We start from the raw sequence: 27290 nt of genomic DNA on the forward strand, positions 1-27290 counted from the left end.
GTCTTCCATTCATCCCCCTCACGGATGCGAATCAGGTTGTAAGCACCCCGCAGATCTAACTTTGTAAATACCCTCGCTCCCCGTAGCCTATCAAACAGCTCAGATATCAGGGGTAGTGGGTACTTGTTCTTAACGGTGATGGCGTTAAGACCCCTGTAGTCTATGCATGGACATAAGTCTCCAGTCTTCTTCTGTACGAAGAAGAACCCTTTCCCTGCCGGTGACACCGACTTCCTAATGAATCCTCTTGCCAGATTCTCCTGGATGTACTGGGACATTGCCTCCGTCTCTGGGAGAGATAACGGATAGACTCGACCCCGGGGAGGCTCAGCACCAGGCAAGAGGTCAATAGGACAGTCATAGGGGCGGTGAGGCGGAAGGGTCTCCGCAGCTCTTTTGGAGAACACGTCTGCATAGGGCCAATAGTGCTTGGGGAGAGAGGAAAGATCTGCGGGTACCTGTGTAGTAGCAACCTGAACGCACTCCCTCAGACATCTACCCTCGCAAGATTTACTCCAACCCAAAATTCTCCCAGAGGACCACTCAATATGAGGAGAATGGTAGCGAAGCCATGGTATCCCCAACAGGACCTCATCAATTCCCTCAGGAATGACTAATAGGGAGATTATCTCCTGATGTGATGGAGACACAGATAGCGTGAAAGGAATGGTTTGGTGGGTAATCTGTGAAGGTAGTGTTGACCCATTTACCACTCGAACGGTTACCGGCTTGGCGAGCATCACCAAGGGTATTGCGTGACGCTGGGCAAAAGCGGAAGACATAAAGTTACCCTCTGCCCCAGAATCCACGCATAGTTCGACCATAAGAGTGGATGGGCCTATGGTAATTGTCCCCTTGAAGGACAACTTTGAGGCAAACGTCGCCGTGTCTAGTGTACCTCCTCCAACTGCCACTAGACGCTGACGTTTCCCCGACCGCTGAGGACCCTTGGAGGCAAGGTGTCCTGACTGCTGGCAAACATGACGGACCTTATGTGCACGGGCAGACTGAGACTTGGATCCCGCTCGTGTCACCTCTAAGGCCTCATGTGACTCGGATGCCTGGACTGGAGATTCCAAAGGTTTGGCGAAGGTGGGAGCCAGCCGGAACCTCTGCCTACACTGGGCTCGCTCCAACCTCCGCTCGTTAAAACGGAGGTCAATACGAGTAGATACGGCTATGAGCTCCTCCAGTGTGGCGGGAATCTCCCTAGTGGCCAAAGCGTCCTTCACATGGTCAGCCAGCCCCCTCCAAAATACGGGAATGAGGGTTTTATCTGGCCATTCCAACTCAGACGCTAATGTCCGGAAGTGAACAGCAAAATGGCTGACCATGGTTGAACCCTGAGTCAAAGCCAGCAGTTGGAGCGCTGTATCATGGGTGACTTGAGGTCCTAGAAAGACCTGTTTCAGAGTGTCCAGAAACCTAGGAACACTCCGCACCACATGATCGTTGCGCTCCCACAGCGGCGTAGCCCACTCCAACGCTCTGTCCAACAGGAGAGAGATTATGAATCCCACCTTTGCCCGCTCAGTAGGGAAACGTGCAGCCAGAAGCTCGAGGTGTATACCACATTGGCTCACGAAACCCCTACAGGACTTACTGTCCCCAGAGTATCTCTCAGGCAAAGGAAGGTGAGATAGGGTCGGAACAGAGGTGGCAGTGGGTAAAGCTGCTGCAGCCACGCTAGCAGTCTGAACAGCTATTGCGGTAACATCCACCGCCGAGGTTGCACGCTCAAGAGACGCCAACCGGCCCTCCAGCAGCTGGATGTACCCCTGCAATCGCTGTTCATCCGCCATTACTTAGCCAGATCCTGGCGCTAGTATACTGTTAGCGTTGGCGGAACGCACCAAATATATTGTTTATTAAAAGGAATTGGTGCGTTCGCAACCCGGGATCCATCGTGCAGGAAAGTACCTGCTGCTAAATAATGGCGGCTCTATATGGCGGTATATACTAACTCTGTTAGCTTCACAGAGTAACCGCGAGAGGTGAGCTCTGTGCCCTGTTAGACTTTCACAGAGGCACAGGCCAACTACCCAGATGTGAGCAGTGAGTGGTCATGCATGCATACTCAATCTCCTCGCCGGAGGAGCCAGCATTCTAGGGGCTTATTTCAGCCGGGTCCCTGAACACATTTATACACAATCTCCTCGCCGGAGGTGCCAGCATTCTAGGGGCTTATTTCAGCCGGGTCCCTGAACACATACAAACACATGACCATATTGGCGCAAAGCATATAGCAAAAGACGATACTAGCACATGGCCGTGCGGTCATGCGCAGTTTATATTTGCAGCACAGGAAGCTGCTACTGAAGTTTTTGCCCTTTCAGGACCTTCCAGAAGGACCAATGGAAAGTGCTGCAGTACCTGAGCATGTTTTGCCCTTTCAGGACCTTCCAGAAGGACCAATGGAATGTACTGCAGCACCTGAGCATGTGACTGAACATGTGGCCCTCAACCTCCAATGGGAGACCCTGCCCTGGGCATGCTCAGTATGAGTAAACAAGGACTTAGTCCCAGAGAGGCTCGCTCGCCGCAGATCAGTGCAGGGTACCATAGGAAAGCCAGAAAAGGCAGTAGTGACCCTATGCACTGAATCAGCCCCAGCAAGACGCTGGGAGCGACGTCTCCGCTGAGCAGAGCCCACTGCGGCCGATACCGAATGGGAGACCGCAGCAGACACGGATCGAGATTCCCCCTGTGCAGCAGAGGAAACTCGACTCCTAACACTATCTAAACTCAAAGAAGGAGTAGGCTAAATAGCCACAGAGCTACCCATATAATGGTAGCAAAAGAATCCTCACACATTAATATAGAGTCATAAAAGCTGATAAGCTGCGGTATAATACAAACCGGCCTATAAAAGGACAGGTTGGAGTATCCAGGAGGCCTGGTGGACCATAGCCCCACGCATATCGCCTGCCGAATGAGGCTTCGTCAGGGGAAGTATACAATCAGCCAATACACAAGTGAATATATAGGTACCTAATAAGTGCTTTAAATGCCTACCGGTGTGTAGTCATGTAACGCCGTAAAGATGGGGCTAGTATGCCACCCTGGATCCGGAAATGACGTGCCCCAAAGGGCTCGAAGGCAGGGCACTTAAAGCGCCTGCACCCATGCATGAGGTGAGAGAGATAAAGAAGAACCCGGTATTCTAGATGGTGTGGGGGAACCTAATTATCCTAACCAAGGTGTACACAGCAAGTGCCGATGATAGAAACATAGGAGGGAAAAAATCTCTGTTCAAAACAGGGCTGTGGAGCACATAAGTGTAGAAACATACACCTCCATGTTAAATCCCAATCCAGGTATAAAATACCCAAGCTTACCCATGTGATAGGCGAATGATTCTCCCAGTTCCACCAGCGGCCCCCTGAAGCACGTTTCGCAGTCAGCTTTTTCACAGAAGGTGTGAAAAACTTGTTGCATCATTCCCAAGAAGACTGGCTGTACTAGCTCAAAAGGGTGCTTCTGCTCAATATTGAGCAAAGGGTCTGAATACTTATGACCATGTGAAATTTCAGTTTTTCTTTTTTAATAAATTTGCAAAAATAACTACATTTCTGTTTTTTTCAGTCAAGATGGGGTGCAGAGTATACATTAATGAGAAAAAATGAACTTTTTCGAATTTACCAAATGGCTGCAATGAAACAAAGAGTGAAAAATGTAAAGGGGTCTGAATACTTTCCGCTCCCACTGTGTATTGTGCCATGTGAATTGTATTGCATTTTTGTGTTTGCCTGTGTAATGTATAGAATGTGATAAGTATTGTTATTATAATATGCTTGGTGTGTAACTGTGTTATAGGGAACATATAGGGTAAGATTAGTAATATAGTGCATAGTGTGTAGTGTAAGGAAGTTCTGTCCAGCAACAGACAGCAATGTCAGAAGAAGCTAAGTGTTGGGAGTAGCCCACAGAGGGAGGGGTGAGTGATTTACACTGTACTGTGCTTTCAGGATATAGAGTTAGTTAAAGTTTGGAGACTGTCATGATAATGTAAAAAATGCCATGTTCGGAGTAATTTTTCAGAAGGTGCCATGGTTCCAGACACACGCTGTGGACTCTCTGACCCCCCTCTCCTATCTGCCTACCAGCACAGGCTGAAATTCTAAGCCACTCTTTTTCCTCCTCCCTCAGTATTGTCTTTGTTTGCAACTGTGAAACTGAACGTAAAGAGTATCAGTGCATGGCAATTTCTTTGTGTAGCTACAGTGGTCCTTTAAAACCAAATATATCAAACAGGATATTCACAGACATAGGCTTTTCATATTTCCGGAATCTGCAGGGACAGGGCTCCTAACTGGTGGTTTTGGGGAGCCCAGTTCTTAGCCAAAAGTGAGAAATGCATTAGTGCTTAACTGGGGCTCCTAGCCAAGACGTGTTTCCACTTAAATTCACCTCTGGACTTGCTGAGCATAGTGATAACTTTGTCTTTCTGCTATGAGATTCACACGCCAATATATGTGTAAAAATGGCTTTTCATAATGTTAAGAAAGATGAGTATTCAGCCTCTGATTGAGGTCACCACAGGGGCAGTGCCTTGGTTTTGGGTACGGAGATAAGTGAGTGAGACATCAGTCTTCACTAGTCTTTTGTTCGGGGTCTAGCTGAGAGTTGCATCTGTCATGTACTGGGATATATACCCTTCCCCCAAGCCGCATGGTCAGCCATGATATAAAAGAACCAAAGTCGATTTTCTTCTGTTAATCCCTTTTTATTTGTAATTGTCTGTTCATACGATACTTGTCTACTTTTGTAATATCTTTTTATACTTTTGTAAACGCTGCCTACTTTTTTGGAGTAAAATATATAAAATTACTAGCACCAGTACAACGTAAGGCAGCCTTTCTGATGACTAATTATCCTAGTTGCAGTACCCTGTCTGTTCTAAAAGTAAGGGGGCACCAGAAAGCTGCAAGTTCCAAACCGGAAAAGGGAAGTGGGATATAAATAAATCCCCTTCAGAAAAGAACTGGGCAACAAAACAACTCCGGTTCATGACATATTAGTGTGAGCAGTGGGGATGATAAAGTTATGCCCCTGTGATTCGTGACATATTGGTGGCAGCGGTGGGATATCCTCCCTGGGATCCGTGACAGAGACTAATAAGTGTGCAGTGCTGCCAACAGAGGATCCACAGCTCGAAGGGGCTTAGCGAAGAATAGCAAGATCCTTATGAGAGTTACTAAAGAGACTGAGAGACCTTCCAGAAGGTGATATCTGATAAGACTCAGAGTCACGAGAAACCAAAGAGCTTGCTAGTGCCTATGGTAATGGACCTAAAGAGGACCGAGAGAGTGGGACTAGAAGGATCCCTAGCAATAGATCTAGGGCATCCATAATGATAGGATGCAGAACCACTGAGTGAGTAGAGAGAAACTTGCTGATCAGGAATGTGGCATGGGATCTCGGTTGTGGCGATGTAGAGACTAAACAGATAAGCTGCAGCAGCCTATGGCGGAAGGATACAGTGGGAATGAAAAGGCTTCTTACTGTGAACTACCCATGTTTGAATGGAAGTTTCCTTTGATAATCTAAAGATGGTCTGCAAGGGTGTAAGGCCCACAAAACACTAACACCAACACCAAGCCAGGACCCACTTTTCCATGTAGTGCACCGAACCGTGACAGGAAAAGACCAGTACCTCGCCCACGGCTACAGACCCTCTGCGCCACACTAAAGATGTCAAACACCTATCGGAAAAGAGAAGAATTAGCTGGGTAGAAAGGCAAAATGAGCAATTTTAAGTACACATTGTTACAGTGGGGAAAAAAAGTATTTAGCCAGCTACCAATTGTGCAAGTTCTCCCACTTAAAAAGTTGAGAGAGGCCTGTAATTGACATACAATATGATACACTTTGTTGATCCCGAGGGAAATTATGGTATTACAGTAGCGTTACAAACAGCATTTCAAACATTACAACATTACAACATTACAAATGGGTATCATCATATACATCATAGGCAGACCACAGCTTTGAGAGTTGAGAGGAAACAAATCAATAAAATCACCTCACCTGATTTGGCAAGATTTATTTATTTTGCAAATTATGGTGGAATTATGGTGGAAAATAAGTATTTGGTCATTAATAAAAGTTCATCTCAATATTTTGTTATATATCTTTTGTTGGCAATGACAGAGGTCAAACGTTTTCTGTAAATCTTCACAAGTCGGCACTAGTGTTGAGCGATACCTTCCGATATCCAGAAGTATTGGTATCGGATTGGATCAGACGATATAAAAAAAATATCGGATATCGCCGATACCAACACCCGATATCAATGCAAGTCAATAGGACACAAATATCGGAATGTAAATAAGCCCTTTCTGTCCTTCTACATCCTGTTCCGGAGGGGGGAAGAGTGTGGGCGGTGCGTGGGCGGACACTGTGTGTTTCTGTGTTTGCGGGTTTTGTGCGGGCCTGCCTGGAATCTGTATAGGCCTCTCGGGGGTCTGTACGGGACTGCCGGGGGTCTGTGCGGGCCTGCCGGGGCTCTGTGCAGGCTGCCGGGGCTCTATCAGGGCTGTCGGGGCTCTGTGAGGGCTGCCGGGACTCTGTGTGGGCTGCCGGGGCTCTGTGCTTGCTGCCGGGGCTCTGTGCTTGCTGCCGGGGCTCTGTGTGGGCTGCCGGGAGTCTGTGCGTGCCTGCCGGGGCTCTGTGCGGGCTGCCGGGGCTCTGTACAGGCCTGCCGGGGCTCTATGTGGGCTGCTGGGGCTCTTTGCGGGTTGCCAGGGCTCTGTGCGTGTGTGCAGGCATCGTCCGATGGGACTACAAGTGAACTTTTTTTGTCCGTCGCGTCCGCCATTTTATACCGCACATGCGTGGCTGAAACTCCGCCCCCTCTTCACCGGACTTCAGAATGGGCAGTGGATGCGTTGAAAAACTGCATCCGCTGCCCACGTCATGCACAAATTTCACAACGTGCGTCGGTACATAGGACCCGTACCGACGCAAGTGTGAAAGAGGCCTTAATGAGCGTTGAATTTAAAAATAAAATAAAAACTGCATGGGCTCCCACGCAATTTTCTGCACCAGAGGGGGAAAGCTGACGCCGGGGGCCAATATTTGTAGCCTGCTATGAATATCAGCCAGCAGCTGTCAGCGTTGCCTTTACTGGCTATTAAAATAAGGGGACCCCCAAAAAATGACGTGGGGTCCCCCTATATTTTCTAGCCAGAAAGGCTACACAGACAGCTGCGGGCTTATATTCATAGCCTAGAGAGGGGCCACGGATGTTAGGAGTCGAGTTTCCTCTGCTGCACAGGGGGAATCTCGATCCGTGTCTGCTGCGGTCTCCCATTCGGTATCGGCCGCAGTGGGCTCTGCTCAGCGGAGACGTCGCTCCCAGCATCTCGCTGGGGCTGATTCGGTGCATAGGGTCACTACTGCCTTTTCTGGCTTTCCTATGGTACCCTGCACTGATCTGCGGCGAGCGAGCCTCTCTGGGACTAAGTCCTTGTTTACTCACACTGAGCATGCCCAGGGCAGGGTCTCCCATTGGAGGTCGAGGGCCACATGTTCGGTCACATGCTCAGGTGCTGCAGTACATTCCATTGGTCCTTCTGGAAGGTCCTGAAAGGGCAAAACATGCTCAGGTACTGCAGCACTTTCCATTGGTCCTTCTGGAAGGTCCTGAAAGGGCAAAAACTTCACTAGCAGCTTCCTGTGCTGCAACTATATAAACTGCGCATGACCGCACGGCCATGCGCTAGTATCGTCTTATGCTATATGCTTTGCGCCAATGTGGTCATGTGTTTGAATGTGTTCAGGGACCCGGCTGAAATAAGCCCCTAGAATGCTGGCATCTCCGGCGAGGAGTTTTGTATGCATGCATGACCACTCACTGCTCACATCTGGGTAGTTGGCCTGTGCCTCTGTGAAAGTCTAACAGGGCACAGAGCTTTCCTCTCGTGGTTACTCTGTGAAGCTAACAGAGTTGGTATATACCGCCATATAGAGCCGCCACTATTTAGCAGCAGGTGCTTTCCTGCACGGTGGATCCCGGGTTGCGAACGCACCAATTTCATTTAATAAATTATATATTTGGTGCGTTCCGCCAACCCTAACAGTATACTAGCGCCAGGATCTGGCTAAGTAATGGCGGATGAACAGCGATTGCAGGGGTACATCCAGCTGCTGGAGGGCCGGTTGGCGTCTCTTGAGCGTGCAACCTCGGCGGTGGATGTTACCGCAATAGCTGTTCAGGCTGCTAGCGTGGTTGCAGCAGCTTTACCCTCTGCTACCTCTGTTCCAACCCTATCTCACCTTCCTTTGCCTGAGAGATACTCTGGGGACAGTAAGTCCTGTAGGAGTTTCGTGAGCCAATGTGGTATACACCTCGAGCTTCTGGCTGCACGTTTCCCTACTGAGCGGGCAAAGGTGGGATTCATAATCTCTCTCCTGTCGGACAGAGCGTTGGAGTGGGCTACGCCGCTGTGGGAGCGCAACGATCATGTGGTGTGGAGTGTTCCTAGGTTTTTGGACACTCTGAAACAGGTCTTTTTAGGACCTCAAGTCACCCATGATACAGCGCTCCAACTGCTGGCTTTGACTCAGGGTTCAACCATGGTCAGCCATTTTGCTGTTCACTTCCGGACATTAGCGTCTGAGTTGGAATGGCCAGATAAAACCCTCATTCCCGTATTTTGGAGGGGGCTGGCTGACCATGTGAAGGACGCTTTGGCCACTAGGGAGATTCCCGCCACACTGGAGGAGCTCATAGCCGTATCTACTCGTATTGACCTCCGTTTTAACGAGCGGAGGTTGGAGCGAGCCCAATGTAGGCAGAGGTTTCGGCTGGCTCCCACCTTCGCCAAACCTTTGGAATCTCCAGTCCAGGCATCCGAGTCACATGAGGCCTTAGAGGTGACACGAGCGGGATCCAAGTCTCAGTCTGCCCGTGCACATAAGGTCCGTCATGTTTGCCAGCAGTCAGGACACCTTGCCTCCAAGGGTCCCCAGCGGTCGGGGAAACGTCAGCGTCTAATGGCAGTTGGAGGAGGTACACTAGACACGGCGACGTTTGCCTCAAAGTTGTCCTTCAAGGGGACAATTACCATAGGCCCATCCACTCTTATGGTCGAGCTATGCGTGGATTCTGGGGCAGAGGGTAACTTTATGTCTTCCGCTTTTGCCCAGCGTCACACAATACCCTTGGTGATGCTCGCCAAGCCGGTAACCGTTTGAGTGGTAAATGGGTCAACACTACCTTCACAGATTACCCACCAAACCATTCCTTTCACGCTATCTGTGTCTCCATCACATCAGGAGATAATCTCCCTATTAGTCATTCCTGAGGGAATTGATGAGGTCCTGTTGGGGATACCATGGCTTCGCTACCATTCTCCTCATATTGAGTGGTCCTCTGGGAGAATTTTGGGTTGGAGTAAATCTTGCGAGGGTAGATGTCTGAGGGAGTGCGTTCAGGTTGCTACTACACAGGTACCCGCAGATCTTTCCTCTCTCCCCAAGCACTATTGGCCCTATGCAGACGTGTTCTCCAAAAGAGCTGCGGAGACCCTTCCGCCTCACCGCCCCTATGACTGTCCTATTGACCTCTTGCCTGGTGCTGAGCCTCCCCGGGGTCGAGTCTATCCGTTATCTCTCCCGGAGACGGAGGCAATGTCCCAGTACATCCAGGAGAATCTGGCAAGAGGATTCATTAGGAAGTCAGTGTCACCGGCAGGGGCAGGGTTCTTCTTCGTACAGAAGAAGACTGGAGACTTACGTCCATGCATAGTCTACAGGGGTCTTAATGCCATCACCGTTAAGAACAAGTACCCACTACCCCTGATATCTGAGCTGTTTGATAGGCTACGGGGAGCGAGGGTATTTACAAAGTTAGATCTGCGGGGTGCTTACAACCTGATTCGCATCCGTGAGGGGGATGAATGGAAGACGGCTTTTAACACCAGGGATGGGCACTATGAATATCTGGTGATGCTCTTCGGGCTCTGTAATGCCCCAGCCGTTTTCCAAGACTTTGTGAACGACATCTTCCGGGATATGCTCACCACCTCGGTCGTAGTCTATCTGGATGATATTCTCATCTTCTCTCCAGATATTGACTCCCATCGGAGAGATGTTCGCAAAGTCTTCGACCTCTTACGAGCAAACTCCCTCTACGCCAAGTTGGAGAAGTGTGTGTTTGAGCAGGAGTCCTTGCCTTTCCTTGGTTATATCATCTCTGCCCAGGGTTTGGCTATGGATCCTGCCAAGCTACAGGCTGTAATGGACTGGCAGGCACCCCATTCTCTTAAAGCGGTGCAGCGCTTTATGGGGTTCATTAATTACTATCGCCAGTTCATTCCACACTTCTCAACTTTGGTAGCTCCCTTGGTTGCCCTCACCAAGAAGGGAGCAAATCCCAAGTTGTGGTCAGAGGAGGTCTCCAAAGCCTTTCTCTCGATCAAGTCACACTTCGCTAGCGCTCCCATCCTACATCGCCCCGATGTTGATAAGCCATTTATCTTGGAGGTGGATGCCTCATCCGTTGGTGCTGGAGCAGTCCTTTTCCAAAAGGATGCTCAAGGTCGGAAGCATCCTTGCTTCTTCTTCTCCAAGACCTTCACACCAGCGGAGAGGAATTATTCCATCGGGGACAGGGAGTTGCTGGCCATGAAGTTGGCTTTTTCGGAGTGGAGACATCTCTTGGAGGGAGCTCGCTTTCCCTTCCAAGTCTTCACTGACCACAAGAACTTGGTGTATCTGCAAACGGCCCAGCGGCTGAATTCTCGCCAGGCTATATGGTCACTGTTCTTCTCCCGGTTCCATTTTACTCTCCATTTCCTCTCCGGGGAGAAGAACGTTCGTGCTGACGCTCTCTCCCGCTCCGTGGTGTCATCGGAGGAGGAGGAGGAGCCTCGGCTTATTGTCCCTTCTGAGAGCCTGAGAACTGTAGCTCCAGTTTCGCTAGAGTCTGTGCCCCCGGGCAAGACTTTCGTACCAGCTAACTTGCGACCGGAGGTTCTCTCTTGGGCTCACTCCTCCAGAGTGGGTGGGCATTTTGGGACCAAGAGGACATCTGAGCTTCTGGCGAGAACATACTGGTGGCCGCATATGGCCCGAGATGTCAAGGACTATATTCAGGCGTGCGTTTCTTGCGCCCAGAATCGGTCTTCTCGGCTCCTTAATTACGGCCAGCATCCGCGTGTCCCTGTGCCCAAGCCCGTGTCATCCACCGATTCTAGGGTGGCAGACTGGGCGGTGGAGGCACGTGACATCTGGGACCGCACACAGGATGCCATCCGGGCCTCCAAGGAGAAATGAGGGTTTCGGCTGATACACACCGGCGCCCCGCTCCGGTCTTTGCTCCTGGCGACTTAGTGTGGCTCTCCGCCCGTAACATCAGGCTGCGAGTTGAGTCCACTAAGTTTGCTCCTTGCTACATTGGCCCGTTTAAGGTTCTGGAACAGGTCAACCCTGTGGTCTACCGTTTGGCTATTCCTCCACGCCTTTGTATCACCGATACTTTCCACGTTTCCCTCTTAAAGCCCGTTCATTTTTCCCGGTTTTCCGAGTCATCTGCTGGGACATCGGGTTCATCCACGGATGAGTTTGAGGTGAATGCTATTGTGGGGTGCAAGGTGGTACGTGGCAAGAAATTTTATCTGGTGGATTGGAAGGGTCACGGCCCAGAGGATAGAACCTGGGAGCCTGTGGAGCACATTCGGGCTCCGCTGCTTATCGCAGCTTTTGAGCGTAGTGAGGCTCAAGGAGGGGGGGGGGGCCCTAGGAGGGGGGGGTAATGTTAGGAGTCGAGTTTCCTCTGCTGCACAGGGGGAATCTCGATCCGTGTCTGCTGCGGTCTCCCATTCGGTATCGGCCGCAGTGGGCTCTGCTCAGCGGAGACGTCGCTCCCAGCGTCTCGCTGGGGCTGATTCGGTGTATAGGGTCACTACTGCCTTTTCTGGCTTTCCTATGGTACCCTGCACTGATCTGCGGCGAGCGAGCCTCTCTGGGACTAAGTCCTTGTTTACTCACACTGAGCATGCCCAGGGCAGGGTCTCCCATTGGAGGTCGAGGGCCACATGTTCGGTCACATGCTAAGGTGCTGCAGTACATTCCATTGGTCCTTCTGGAAGGTCCTGAAAGGGCAAAAACTTCAGTAGCAGCTTCCTGTGCTGCAACTATATAAACTGCGCATGACCGCACGGCCATGCGCTAGTATCGTCTTATGCTATATGCTTTGCGCCAATGTGGTCATGTGTTTGAATGTGTTCAGGGACCCGGCTGAAATAAGCCCCTAGAATGCTGGCACCTCCGGCGAGGAGTTTTGTATGCATGAATGACCACTCACTGCTCACATCTGGGTAGTTGGCCTGTGCCTCTGTGAAAGTCTAACAGGGCACAGAGCTTTCCTCTCGCGGTTACTCTGTGAAGCTAACAGAGTTGGTATATACCGCCATATAGAGCCGCCATTATTTAGCAGCAGGTGCTTTCCTGCACGGTGGATCCCGGGTTGCGAACGCACCAATTCCATTTAATAAATTATATATTTGGTGCGTTCCGCCAACCCTAACAACGGATATTGGCCCCCCCTGCTACAAATACCAGTCCGCAGCCGCCCCAGAAATGGCGCATCTGTAAGATGCCCCAATTCCGGCACTTGGCCCCTCTCTTCCCACTCCCATGTAGCGGTGAGATATGGGGTAATAAGGGCTTAATGTCACCTTGCTATTGTAAGATAGCATTAAGCCAGGTTAATAATGGAGAGGTGTCAATAAGACGCCTATCCATTATTAATCCAATAGTAATAAAGGGTTAATAAAACACGCACACATTAGGAAAAAAGTATTTTAATATTCTTCATTTAACCATACTTACCATACTTCAGCGCCTGCAAAAAACGTAAAATATTAAAGCGTATACTACCTGTCCGCCGTAGTCCAATTGCTAACGAGTGTCCCACGACGATCTCCCCTATAGAACAGTGACATCGGGTGCTGTCACTGCTCTATAGGACCCTCAGTGACACACTGACAGGAGACAATGGCTTGTGCAGTGCACCACTGAGGTTACTATAGTTCAAAGTCTCACTTTATAGCAATTGCTGTGTGGGAAAATTTCTCACACAGCAATGCCAAAAGTGAGACTAGGGACTATTTTTTTACAGCAGCCGAGGAATACAGTGTGGAAGGATACCTTCCTCCCGTCATTGTGTTCCTGGAGCCCCTGAAGAGCGGTCGCATCAGCTGATGCTGCGGTTCTCTACGGGAGATCGTCGTGGGACACTCGTGGATTTCTGTGGACAGGGAGTATATTGTTTGTTATTTTAATATTTTTTACAGATGACACTGGCTTCGGGGAACAAAGTGACAAGTGATGGTGAGTATGTACTCTATGTTATATGTACTGTATGTCTATATGTAGGTAATGTATGTAATGTATGAAGGTATTGTATGTAGTATGTATGTAGTATGTATGTAGTATGTAGTATGTATGTAGTATGTTTGTAGTATGCATGTATGTGGTATGTAGTATGTATGTATATAGTATGTATGTAGTATGCAGTATGTATGTAGTATGTTGTATGTATGTAGTGTGTATGTAGTATGTTGTATGCATGTATGTAGTAATTTTTTTTTACATTCAGCACATTAGCCGGATGATGGGACTACTATTGTCCCATCATTGACTAATGTGTCAATCACTGTCACTGTAGCAGACATTGTCCGATGGGGCTTGTAGTTCCATCGGACGATGCCTGCACACACGCACAGACCCCCAGCAGCCCGCACAGAGCCCCGGCAGCCTACACAGAGCCCCGGCAGGCCCGTACAGACCCCTGGCAGGCCCGCACAGACCCCCGGCAGGCCGCACAGACCCCCATCAGGCACGCACAGACCCCCAGTAGGCACGCACAGACCCCCCACAGTCACACACAGACCCCACCCACACACACATGTGCAGTCTCCGCCCACACACCGCCCACTCTCTATTATAGTGCATCATTGCACTATGGGAACTTCCGATTCCGGTATCCGATATCGCAAAAGTATTGGAACTCGGTATCGGAATTCCGATACTTCGAATATCGGCCGATACCCGATATTTGCAGTATCGGAATGCTCAACACTAGTTGGCACACATTGTTGGTGGTGTTTTGGCCCCTTCCTCCATGCAGATCTTCGGGCCTGTCGCTGGGCAACATGGACTTTCAACTACCTCCAAAGGTTTAATATGGGGTTGAGATCTGGAGAAAAAGTATAAAAGTATACAAAATGGATTATGAATACCAATTATCAATGATCCATAGTTCCCCAGAACTCCAACTTCAAAGTACGTTTCGCCAGCGTGACTTTTTCAAGGACTCCTATATATGTATGCTTTTCATGCACTTTACTTCAGATTTTGTATTCGGTCTTTTTATCTACTTTTTCACTTTATGAAGATTACCTAATGATTAGATATTACTATGTTCCGTGGTTTGCTCCTAATTATGAAAGTGACTTATCTCCCTGTACTATGGTATTTTTTATGTCATTTTTGTCAGTTTCTCCTTCTCTTTAATATTGTAATCAATAAAATTATTTTAAGTTTTCCAAATTTTGGATTCCTTTTATATTCACTCTTTGAGTAGATTTTGTATTTGATTGTATTGTATATATTTCTTTGTTTGTCTATTCTAGTGAGTTAATCTCACTATGTTGTTGGTTTGATGGTAGCTTTTGTTATGGTGGTCCCAGCTCTATTCAGGTCATTCACTAGGTCCCCCTCATGTGGATCTGGGATTTTTGCTCACCATTCTTGTGATCATTTTGAACCCACGGGGTGAGATCTTGCGTGGAGCCCCAGGTCTTGTATGTCTTTCATTTTCTTATTATTGTTCCCAAAGTTTATTTCACCACACAAAGCTGCTTGACTATTGCAGATTTAGTCTTCCCAGCCTGGTACAGGGCTACAATTTTGTTTCTGCTGTCCTTCAACAGTTCTTTGGTCTTCAACATAGTGGAGTTTAGAGTGTGACTGATTGAGGTTGTTTGTTATGACTAGGCAATTCAGTACCACAGTGGACATAGAGGTCAGACACATACAGTGATCTGACAATAACCCAAAAACATAGAACGAGCTCTGAGACGTGGGAACTCTGTTGACCGCAATCCCTGATCCTCTCCAACAAACACTAGAGGCAGCCGTGGATTGCACCTAACGCTCCCTATGCAACTCGGCACAGCCTGAGAAACTAGCTAGCCTGAAGATAGAAAATAAACCTACCTTGCCTCAGAGAAATACCCCAAAGGAAAAGGCAGCCCCCCCACATATAATGACTGTGAGTTAAGATGAAAAGACAAACGTAGAGATGAAATAGATTTAGCAAAGTGAGGCCCGACTTTCTGAACAGAGCGAGGATAGGAAAGGTAACTTTGCGGTCAACACAAAACCCTAAAAACCACGCAAAGGGGGCAAAAAGACCCTCCGTACCGAACTAACGGCACGGAGGTACACCCTCTGCGTCCCAGAGCTTCCAGCAAACAAATAGATAAGCTGGACAGAAAAAAAAAAACAAAATAGCAAAGGAAAACTTAGCTATGCAGAGCAGCAGGCCACAGGAACGATCCAGGAGGAAAACAAGTCCAATACTGGAACATTGACAGGAAGCCAGGATCAAAGCACTAGGTGGAGTTAAGTAGAACAGCACCTAACGACCTCACCACATCACCTGAGGGAGGAAACTCAGAAGCCGCAGTACCACTTCCCTCCACCAACGGAAGCTCACAGAGAGAATCAGCAGAAGTACCACTTGTGACCACAGGAGGGAGCTCTGCCACAGAATTCACAACAGTTGTGGACAGGTATATTTTATACTGATAAGTTAGGAGCCTTTTAAAGAAGAAGTTACAGGTCTGTGAAAGCTAGAAATCTTGCATGTTTTTAGGTGATCAAATACCTATTTTGCACCATAATTTGCAAAATAAATCTTGCCATATCAGACAAGGTGATTTTCTGGATTTGTTTTCTCATATTGACTCTCATAGTTGTGGTCTACCTATGAAGTTAATTACAGGCCTCTTTAATCTTTTTAAGTGAGATAACTTGCACAATTGGTGGCTGACTAAATACTTTTCCCCCACTGTTTATAATATGTTGATTGAAATATATTGAGAGGATAAGAATTTTGATAGGAGTACTTATTTAAGCAGGCATAAGGGATTTCTTGACCAAACTGTATAAAAAAAACTTTTGCAGTATGTCAAAAATGGTTGCAAGGACATTTTGAAATAAGTTGAAATGCTGCCAGGCTAATCACAACTGAAGATTGCCCTAGTTAAAGTCTAGTTTCTAACAATTTTTTATTTTTTTATTGTTTATAACAATTTTTTTAACATTTTTTTATTCCAGCTGCAGCGATAAATGTGTCCTGTATAATTGCCTTGTTGCTATGGAGTCCAAATTCCAACCAGTTTGCAGTATTTTTCATTTTTCCTACTTTGTGGAGTATCTCTGATGCCATCTGTCAGACTCTTCTAAATGGTCAGTACTTAACATCAAATAATGTTCAAATTAATTTGTAGACCCCGTCGGGGCATGCATTTGAACCCCCCCCAAAACAAGATTCATCATATGAGCCAACTGAGCCATAGACTATGGCACCATAGACAATGGTGCCAGCAGAGAGAACGTATATTCTGCTGTGCATCATTTTTAAGCGTATTTGCACCGACTGGAACCGCTGAACAGGTGCCTGACTGCAATGTGCAAGCACGCTCGCTTAGTCATATATGGAAATAATACTACATAGTAAGAATGCTTAAAATAATAGAAATATGAATTGTTTATTTTTATAATTTACTCTTTCCCTGAAAACTTGGCTGTACTGCATTGCATCACATTTTGGTATATGTATGTATTTGTATATAAATCCACATACAAATACATACAAATTCCCCAGGAAGAAGCAACACGCGATACACGCATTGGGGTTCAGTGCTACAGCTTCAGGTTGTTTACCTTATCTTACCTTTACATATTCTTTGTTGCTGCTTTGCCTTATTTGATCTTTCTATCATCTGCCACCACCCTAACAGCACTTGCTGGGATAATTCCTCCTCTACAATGCCTTATACATACTTTCACTAGGCTTTGTATTTATTGCATTTTGTCTAACAAGACTTAGGGTACCGTTACACTATACGATTTACCAACGATCACGACCAGCGATACGACCTGGCCGTGATCGTTGGTAGTCGTTGTGTGGTCGCTGGAGAGCTGTCACACAGACAGCTCTCCAGCGACCAACGATGCCAAGGTCCCCGGGTAACCAGGGTAAACATCGAGTTACTAAGCGCAGGGCCGCGCTTAGTAACCCGATGTTTATCCTGGTTACCAGCGTAAAAAAAAACAAACAGTACATACTTACTTTCCGGTGTCTGTCCCTTGCCGTCTGCTTCCCGCACTGACTGACTGCCGGCCGTAAAGTGAAAGCACAGTGGTGACGTCACGGCTGTGCTCTGCTTTCACTTTATGGCCGGCAGTCACAGTGCGGGAAGCAGACGGCAAGGGACCTGACGGACACCGGAATGTAAGTATGTACTGTTTGGTTTTTTTTACATTTACGATGGTAACCAGGATAAACATCGGCTTACTAAGCGCGGCCCTGTGCTTAGTAACCCGATGTTTACCCTGGTTACAAGCGAACGCATCGCTGGATCGGTGTCACACATGTTCCAAACGATCTGCTACGACGTACGATTCTCAGCAGGGTCCCTGATCGCTGCTGCGTGTCAGACACAGCGATATCGTATGGATAATGCTGGAACGTCACGAATCGTACCGTCGTAGCGATCAAAATGGCACTGTGTGACGGTTGCACTATTTGCACTTTATACCTTCTGGTTACCTCCATGTAATGACCTTGTTTAAATGTAATGCCTGACTTTAGAGTGTTTTTTGGTGGCAATTATTATGGCCTAAGTAACGTCGTAGTATCTTACCTGCCTTTCTATTTTGTCGTAGAAAGGAACATAGACCTCTATATGTATCTAAAATTGTATACACTGCCTATCAGGGCAGGTCCCACGGTCTTCTGTGCTGCAGCTTCTTCCCCTCTTCAGCGGTCACGTGGGACCGCTCATTACAGAAATGAATAAGCGGCTCCACCTCCCATAGGGGTGGAGCCGCCTAATCATTCCTCTAATCAGCGCTGCCGGTGACCGCTGATAGAGAAAGAAGCTGCGGCACCGAAGACCAGGCAGAGGGACAGCGCGAGGATCGCCAGGACTAGGTAAGTATAGCATATTCACCTGTCCTCGTTCCAGCCGCCGAGCGTCGCTCCATCTTCCCGGCCGGCGCCTCCATCTTCCCGGCGTCTGCGCTCTGACTGTTCAGGCAGAGGGCGCGATGACGCATATAGTGTGCGCGGCGCCCTCTGCCTGATCAGTCAGAACAGAGACGCCGGGAAGATGGAGGCGCCGGAACGAGACGCCGGGAGCTGCAATCAAGGGAGGTGAGTATGTGTTTTTTTTTTTTTATTGCAGCAGCAGCAGCGGCGGCGGCAGAGATTTATGTGGAGCATCTATGGGGCACAGTGAACGGTGCAGAGCACCGTATATGGCACATCTATGGGGCACAGTGAACGGTGCAGAGCACCGTATATGGGCACAGCTATGGGGCACAGTGAACGGTGCAGAGCACTGTATATGGCACATCTATGGGGCACAGTGAACGGTGCAGAGCACCGTATATGGCACATCTATGGGGCACAGTGAACGGTGCAGGGCACCGTATATGGCACATCTATGGGGCACAGTGAACGGTGCAGGGCACCGTATATGGCACATCTATGGGGCACAGTGAACGGTGCAGAGCACCGTATATGGCACATCTATGGGGCACAGTGAACGGTGCAGGGCACCGTATATGGCACATCTATGGGGCACAGTGAATGGTGCAGAGCACCGTATATGGCACATCTATGGGGCACAGTGAACGGTGCAGGGCACTGTATATGGCACATCTATGGGGCACAGTGAACGGTGCAGAGCACCGTATATGGCACATCTATGGGGCACAGTGAACGGTGCAGAGCACCGTATATGGCACATCTATGGGGCACAGTGAATGGTGCAGAGCACCGTATATGGCACATCTATGGGGCACAGTGAACGGTGCAGGGCACTGTATATGGCACATCTATGGGGCACAGTGAACGGTGCAGGGCACCGTATATGGCACATCTATGGGGCACAGTGAACGGTGCAGAGCACCGTATTTGGCACATCTATGGGGCACAGTGAACGGTGCAGAGCACCGTATATGGCACATCTATGGGGCACAGTGAACGGTGCAGGGCACCGTATATGGCACGTCTATGGGGCACAGTGAACGGTGCAGAGCACCGTATATGGCACATCTATGGGGCACAGTGAACGGTGCAGGGCACCGTATATGGCACATCTATGGGGCACAGTGAACGGTGCAGAGCACCGTATGTGGCACATCTATGGGGCACATCTATGGGGCACAGTGAACGGTGCAGAGCACCGTATATGGCACATCTATGGGGCACAGTGAACGGTGCAGAGCACCGTATATGACACATCTATGGGGCACAGTGAACGGTGCAGAGCACCGTATATGGCACATCTATGGGGCACAGTGAACGGTGCAGAGCACCGTATATGGCACATCTATGGGGCACAGTGAATGGTGCAGAGCACCGTATATGGCACATCTATGGGGCACAGTAAACGGTGCAGAGCACCGTATATGGCACATCTATGGGGCACAGTGAACGGTGCAGAGCACCGTATATGGCACAGCTATGGGGAAATATGAACGGTGCAGAGCACTGTATGGCACAGCTATGGGGAAATAATGATCTATTTTTATTTTTGAAATTCACCGGTAAATGCTGCATTTCCACCCTAGGCTTATACTCGAGTCAATAAGTTTTCCCAGTTTTTTGTGGCAAAATTAGGGGGTCGGCTTATACTCGGGTCGGCTTATACTCGAGTATATACGGTAGATAAATTACAGTACATGTGCTTAACTTTTCTGTTGTAATTTATATAGTAGTCTATCTTTCTTAACATCTTGCAGCTTTTTGGTGATTACTTTTAGGATCACATACTGTACTAATAGGCATTGATAAATCCCTGACTATTGGATATTTAGCCTGAATAGGGTTATGGTGTGCACTTTGTAGCATTCTCTATATTGTGTACCCCATTTTATAATTGATTCTTTTATCTATTATTTCATACATCTGTGTTAATAAAAAATTGTTTTGTATATTTTGTATATGCTTCCCCTTTTCTTGTGGTTATATACTGTATATCTACCTATTCTATGTGTATATACTGTATGTAATCTTTCCTGTCGGGTCCCGCTGTGATTTTACTGTACATGGCAGATGAATTACTGTCTTTTCAAAGGAGATCGTTGTGTAAAAATCAAACAACATTCTCATGGTCCGAGTGCTGTATGATTTTTTTTCTCGCACCCATTGACTTCTATTCTGATTATAATCGCAGCATGCTGCAATTTTTTCCAGTCTGATCGTGATCCGATCTAAGCTTGAAAAAAAAAAACACAGATGAGCACACAATGATACAATAATATTGGTCCGAATGCAAACTGATTTTTAATTGGATTGCATTCAGAAGATTTCATCGCAGTGAGGAATGAGCCCTAAGTGTTGCTAACAGCAGTAATACCATTTATCATAATTAGCCCTAAGGAGTAGGGTTGAGCGAAACGGGTCGGCCATTTTCAGAAGTCGCCGACTTTTGGCAAAGTCGGGTTTCATGAAACCCGACCCGACCCCTGTGTGGGGTCGGCCATGAAGTCGGCGATCTTCTGAACTGGAATCGGAATTCCGATACCGATTCCCGATATGTTTAAGATATCAGGAATTGGTATCAGAATTCAGATTTAAGTGTAAAATAAAGAATAAAAATAAAAAATATTGCTATACTCACCCTCGGACGCGCCCTGGTTGTAGCCAGGAGCCTTCCTTCCTAAGAATCAGCGCTTGAAGGACCTTTCGATGACGTCGCGGCTTGTGATTGGTCGCGTGAGCGGTCACATGGGTGTCACGCGACCAATCAGAAGCCGTGACATCATCGAAAGGTCCTTCAAGCGCTGATTCTTAGGAAGGAAGGCTGCGGGTTACAACCAGGGCGCGTCCGAGGGTGAGTATATTCCTAATAGGTAATCATGTGACCGCTCACGCGACGAATCACAAGCCGCAACATCATCGAAGGTACTTAATGCGCTCATTCTTAGGAACGGAAGCATGGCGGTTGCAGCGGTGACAACTAGGGCGCGTCCGAGGGTAAGTATATCAATATTTTTTATTTTTATTCTTTATTTTACACATGAATCTTAATCCCGATACCGATTCCCGATATCACAAAAATATCGGAACTCGGTATCGGAATTCCGATACCGCAAATATCGGCCGATACCCGATACTTGCGATATCGGAATGCTCAACACTAATCATAACATCTCTGCCTGCACCTCTCTCACCATGCCAAGTTTTCTCACACTGGTCTCCTGCCACAGAAACTCCACTTGTTTACCCCCTAGAGTTAGGGTAAGTGAAAACCCATCAGCTGTTATGGCAGTGGATACGAATGTTGTTTTTGTGTCACTAGCCACTAGCACAATACATCTTTCTCAATCCACAAAAACATCTCTGCCTGCACCTCAGGTACAATTTAGCAGTATGCCCTGTTCTCTATATTACAGCCTCTATAAGCACAGCAGCCAGCCCTCGTTCCTGCAGTTGTGGTCTTGAAAATGAATGTTTTCTCCTCCAAATGCCAAAGCTAAGAACTTGATCTCCACCATCTCCAATCTGTTAGCCTCGAAAATGCTGCATTTCAGCCAGGTGGATACAAATGGTTTCAGAAAGTTGATGGCCATCGCAGTCCCCAGTACCAGTTGCCCAGTCACCATTACTTCTCTAAGAAAGTTGTGCCTGCACTACACCAGCATGTCACCCACAATATCACCCGTTCCCTGAAAAAAATGTATGTCTGCCAGGGTGCATTTTACCACTGACACCTGGACGAGCAAACATGAGCAGGGGCGCTACATCTTACCGAATGAGCACTGGGTGACTTTGGTAGCTGTGGGGGCAGGCGGTCAAGGGGCTGCTCCACAAGTATTTGAATCCCCAAGGCTTGCAGGACAAACCTCTGTATCTAACACTTCCTCCACTGCTTCTGGCACCTCCACCTCCTCTAGGGTCTCCACCTGTGCCCTCCATCTCTTCCTTAATCAGACACGCATTCTAACTGTGCAGTTAGAATCACCCCCACCCCCGCACTGCACAGACATGGATCACTGCAATCTGGCTTTGCTCAATTTAATATACCTTGGAGATTGCAGTCAGGCAGCTATCCAGGCTGAGTTTGAGCAATGGCTGTCTCCACTAAACCTGGAGTCATGGAAGGCTGTGTGCGATAATGGTGCAAAAATGATGGCGGCCCTATGCGGAAGCAATCTCACACACGTGCCTTGCATGGATCAGGTCCTCAACCTGGTGCTATAGCAATTTTTCTGCCACTATCCCACCCTGGATGCGCTGCTGGGGCTCTTTGACCTTTTCCAGCTTCTGCACACTGAAATACTTTGCTCTAACCTCAACAGGGCATAGAAGTATGCCTGTACAGGAGCGCAATGGCAAGCAGACTATGTATCAAAGTCAGCTTTGATAAAGATCGCCTGCGCGATCGAAACTCGTCGCTTGCTTTCCCTTTGTGCATCATTGGTGTGGTCTTGGAGCATGTCCATTGTCACATTTTAGGCATATGAATAAAATTTGAAAAGATTTTAATCCAAGGAGCTGAAACAAAGACTTTGTTTTTTATGTGGATGATGCAGGGTCGCATCATCCACATAAAGCAAGAAGGAGGACGGGTATCATAAGAAAATGGGAGGCGCTGGACCAAGACCAGCGACACCCATCGGACCGGACTGTCCCGCAGGTGAGTATAATAAAACTTATTTTTCAGTTCTTACAGGTGGGTTAAACATTTCAGTTAACATGGTTACATTTTGTAGCAATTTCTTTTAGATGGACCATTATAAACCCAATAAATATACAAAACACTAAGAAATATATATTTGCATATATAAACCTGTAAAACATCAGATATGTGTTTATTTGAAATAATTGTCTTCTTTTATTTTTTTCACAGCTTTTTATGGAGTTTTATTTGATGATCACAAAGAAGCCGCTTTTGCAAATTATCGCCTCTGGGAATCTCTTGGATTCGTTATTGCATTTGCATATAGTAACTTTCTGTGTGTCTATGTAAAACTATATGTAGTACTTTCCATCCTATTAATTGGGATTATTCTTTATCTTGTGGTTGAATATTTAGAATACAGAAAACAGAAAATGTGCGCTAAAGATACAAGTTCAGTAATTATGACAGAAAGCACAAATGATCAGAATGCATCACAGTAATATGGCGAAAATCTGTCACTGTTATGTTATATAACAATAATGGCTGCAATGGATGATTCATAATTAAACATCTATGCAAGTCCTTGTTTAATTTCAATTATGAATGATTGATGGAAATTAGTGATAAGCAAGTGTACTTGTTGCTTGGGTTTTCCTGAGCACGCTCGGGTGACCTCCGAGTATTAATGAGTAGAGATGAGCGGTGTTCGAGTCGAACTGTTCGCCAAGCTCAAATTCGAGCTGTTTTGGGCGGTGTTCAAGTCGTTCGACGAACCCGAACAATTTGCTTTAAATTCGGCTGTTCGAGTTTCTGTTCGATAACTGTTCATTCAGCAAAAGCCTAGCTTGATTTGCACATTAAAATTGTTTATCATTGTTAATAGACTGTTTCAGTGTGTAGTGGGCGGGGGGTGGAGAATAGATCTGTGCTGAAATAACGCCGATCTCCATTTTTTTTTCTTTCCCGCATTTACAGTGGGGCGGTGCAGTCTCTCAGCCTATCATCAGTGCGCACGCACAAAGCAATGTGCATGTGATGCACACAAGCAAGGGCATGTGTCATTGGCTGTGTATGTCACATGTCCTGGCCCTATAAGAACCAGCCATTTGCCCGTCACCACCATTTCCTCACTGCTGCAGCTTCGTGTTAGACGGCACCGCTGCTGCTGTGGCCGCTATACAGACAAAGAGTGTTTGTTTGGAGCGAATTGTCAGAGAGATAGGTTTAGGGAGTCATGAGGAGTCGGGACTAGTTGTAATATCAGCCCTTTTCAGGGTAGGTTACAGCAGTTCATAGCACTGTTTGCCAGGCAGGTCTGTGCCAGTGCTGTGCAAGTGTTTGTCACAGCATTTGGTGTAATCTAGCTCAGCCAATCCTTTTGGGCTAGTAGCATTGTCTGATAGTCATCTGAGTAGCCCGCCTGTGAAACTAACTACACCACCTGTGCATCTCTATTTTCACTGCATCTAATCCAGTTAATAGTTTATGGCCTAGGAGCAGTGTCTGCACGTCAGCAGAGTAGCCCGCCTCTGAAACAAACTATACCGCCTGTGTATCTCTATTTTCACTGCATATAATCCAGTTATTAGTTTAGGGCCTCGGAGCAGTGTCTGCACGTCAGCAGAGTAGCTACAGATACACAGTTGCCAATTAGTTAAGCACTAAAATGAGTGGCAAAAGGCCTGCTGCTGGTGGAAAGGGGAATAGGCAGGTTGGAAAGGGAAAAAAATGTTGTGTCCGTGGGGTAGGTGGTAAAGCAACAGTAACATCTGCAGAAGAAAGACCATCTTCCAGCCAAAGTAAGATGTCTACTTTTAGTGGACAGTCTGATATGATCCCTTTCTTACGACCATCGCTATAAGCATCGCCGAAAATTCCAGATGAGGCACAAAAACAGGTTCTTGAACGGATATCAAGTGCTCGTTCGAGTGGGCTCTCCTCCATGTCAACTTCAACATCACAACTACTCCAGTCCTCAGAATTGTCACCCCAATCGAACTTGCTTCCTCACAGCTCCCAAGTCTCCAGCTGCCCATCTGAGCATGGGATAACACAAATGGTTGAGTCTGTAGAGCTGTTTACGCATACTATAGCCTGGGAATCAGAGGTCTGCTCCAGAGCTTCTGTAAATCCAGACGAGGAAATGATCTGCACTGATGCCCAGAATCTTTGTGAGTCGGATCCAGGCCCAGATGAAGAAGGTTCTGAGCATAATGTAGACCCTCATTCCCAAACTGTAACTCCTGTTGGTGGAGAAAATGAGGAAGATGATGATGAGACTGAGATACCTGATGGGAACGAAAACTTGACTTTTCGGTCAGGGCAGGAATAGGTTGGCTCTGAGGACGACGGGTGTGAGAATACACAGGATGATGATGACGAGGTTGTAGACCCCACTTACTGTCAACCCCCAGTCCACCAGTCCATGAGGTCAGCAGAGGAGGTGGAGGAGGATGCTAGTGATGAGTCTGACGATGAGGTAATGGTGCGCCTTCCTGGACAGAGACAGAGTACTGGAAGCACGTCAACAACTGCATCCTCAACCCCAACAGTGCCTCAGACCAGAAGTCGTGGTGGCTCTTCAGGTTGCACAGGCTCTAAGCCTTGCATAGCCTGGGAATTTTTTGACATTGCAAAGGATGACCCAACTCATGTTGTCTGTAAGATTTGTCAACAAAATCTCAGAAGAGGCCAAAAAATCACTAGCTTGAGTTCTTCATGTATGAACCGTCACATGCATATGAGGCATAAGTTGCAGTGGGGAGCTCACTGTGCTACAATGTGGCCTAGTGGGCCGGGTCAACCACTGTCTGCCCCATCAAGTGCATCCACGTCCTCTTCATCCTATGTGACTGTGGGGACAGCAGTCGCACATGATTTTGGATGCAGACCTTCCACCTCTTTACCCGCAACAGCTAGTGTGATTGGCAAGTCGTCAGGACATTTGCTAGTGGAAACACCTCCTGGTGTTGAGCGCTTTCTGACATCGAAACCACATTTTGATCAAGGCAACATAACATCTCCGCCTGCACCTTCCTCACAGACCAGCAGTTTGCTGGGGACACCCTACTCAACTCCGTCTAAGCACGGCATCCAGCTCTCAGTCCCTCGGATGGGGACAAGTAAAAGACCATTTCCTCTTAGCCATGACAAAGCTAAGAGGTTGAATTTCTCCATCAGCAAGCTGTTGGCTACAGAAATACTGCCTTTCCGCCTGGTGGACACAGAGGATTTTCGAGACCTTATGTCTCCAGTTCCAGATGCCCAGTCGCCACTACTTCTCAAAGAAAGCTGTGCCTGCGCTACACCAGCATGTCGCACACAACATCACCGCTTCCTTGAGAATCTCTGTGTGTGTGTGATAGGATGCATTTCACCACAGACACTTGAACGAGTAGACATGGACAGGGGCGTTATATGTTGGTGACTGGGCACTGGGTAACTACGGCGACATCAGGAGAAGGGGCTGCTGTCCAAGTCTTGCCATCGCCACGAGTTGCTCGTCGATCCTCTGTATCTAGAAGTTCCTCCACTGCTTCTGCCTCCTCAACCTTCTCTCGGTCCTCCATCTGAACCCAAAGCCTGTCTTGTAATGCCACCCGCGTTGTAACTGCACAAGAAGGAATCCTGCACACCTTCTCACTATGCTGTTACCAGGGCTCAACGGGATCAGGCAGTGTTTACATTGAAATGTCTGGGAAATGTGAGTCACACAGCAGAGGAGTTGTGGTCAGCTCTGAAGACCGAGTTCCATCAATGGTTGTCTCCACTCAACCTGCAGCCAGGAAAGGCTGTGTGCGACAATGCTGCAAACCTGGGCAATGTCACACACGTGCCTTGTATGGCTCACGTTTTGAGCCTGGTTGTCCAGCAATTTTTATTTCACTATCCAAGACTAGATGGGCCTCTGCAGAGGGCACGGTCGCTGTGTGCTCACTTCCGCTGTTTGCATCCCACAGCTTGACGACTTGCATCTCTACAGAAGTCATTGGGCCTGCCAGTTCACCGGCTGAAATGCGATGTGCCCACACGGTGGAATTCAACCCTGCACATGTTGCAGCGACTGTGGCATCACCGATGAGCCCTGGTGCATTACGTTATGACGTATAGCCTGGCCCAATGAGATCAAGAGGTGGGGCAAATCACGCTGCAGGAGTGGTCTTAGATCAGGGACCTATGCACCCTTCTGCATAGTTTTGAAATAGCAACAAAGATGTTTATTGCTGACAATGCCATTATCAGCATGACCATTCCGGTGATTTACATGCTGGAGCACACCTTACACAGTGTTTGGAGTCAGGTGGTGGAACAAGAGAAGGAGGAACAGGAGGAGTCGTATGCGGAAGGGAT

At 47.8% G+C, this 27290-nt stretch overlaps 1 protein-coding gene across 1 annotated transcript in view; it reads left to right on the top strand.

Moving 5' to 3' along the window:
• Positions 1 to 23440, top strand: part of LOC138644852 (protein unc-93 homolog A-like) — a 345859-nt gene extending 322419 nt beyond the window's left edge. Inside the window, exons 7-8 of the mRNA XM_069733739.1 lie at positions 16357 to 16488; positions 23169 to 23440. Of these exons, the coding sequence (XP_069589840.1) occupies positions 16357 to 16488; positions 23169 to 23440 (404 nt within the window). The remainder of the gene's footprint in view (positions 1 to 16356; positions 16489 to 23168) is intronic.
• The last annotated feature ends 3850 nt before the right edge of the window (positions 23441 to 27290 follow it).

This window comes from Ranitomeya imitator, chromosome 7 (assembly GCF_032444005.1).
Source record: "Ranitomeya imitator isolate aRanImi1 chromosome 7, aRanImi1.pri, whole genome shotgun sequence".
NCBI lineage: Eukaryota > Metazoa > Chordata > Amphibia > Anura > Dendrobatidae > Ranitomeya > Ranitomeya imitator.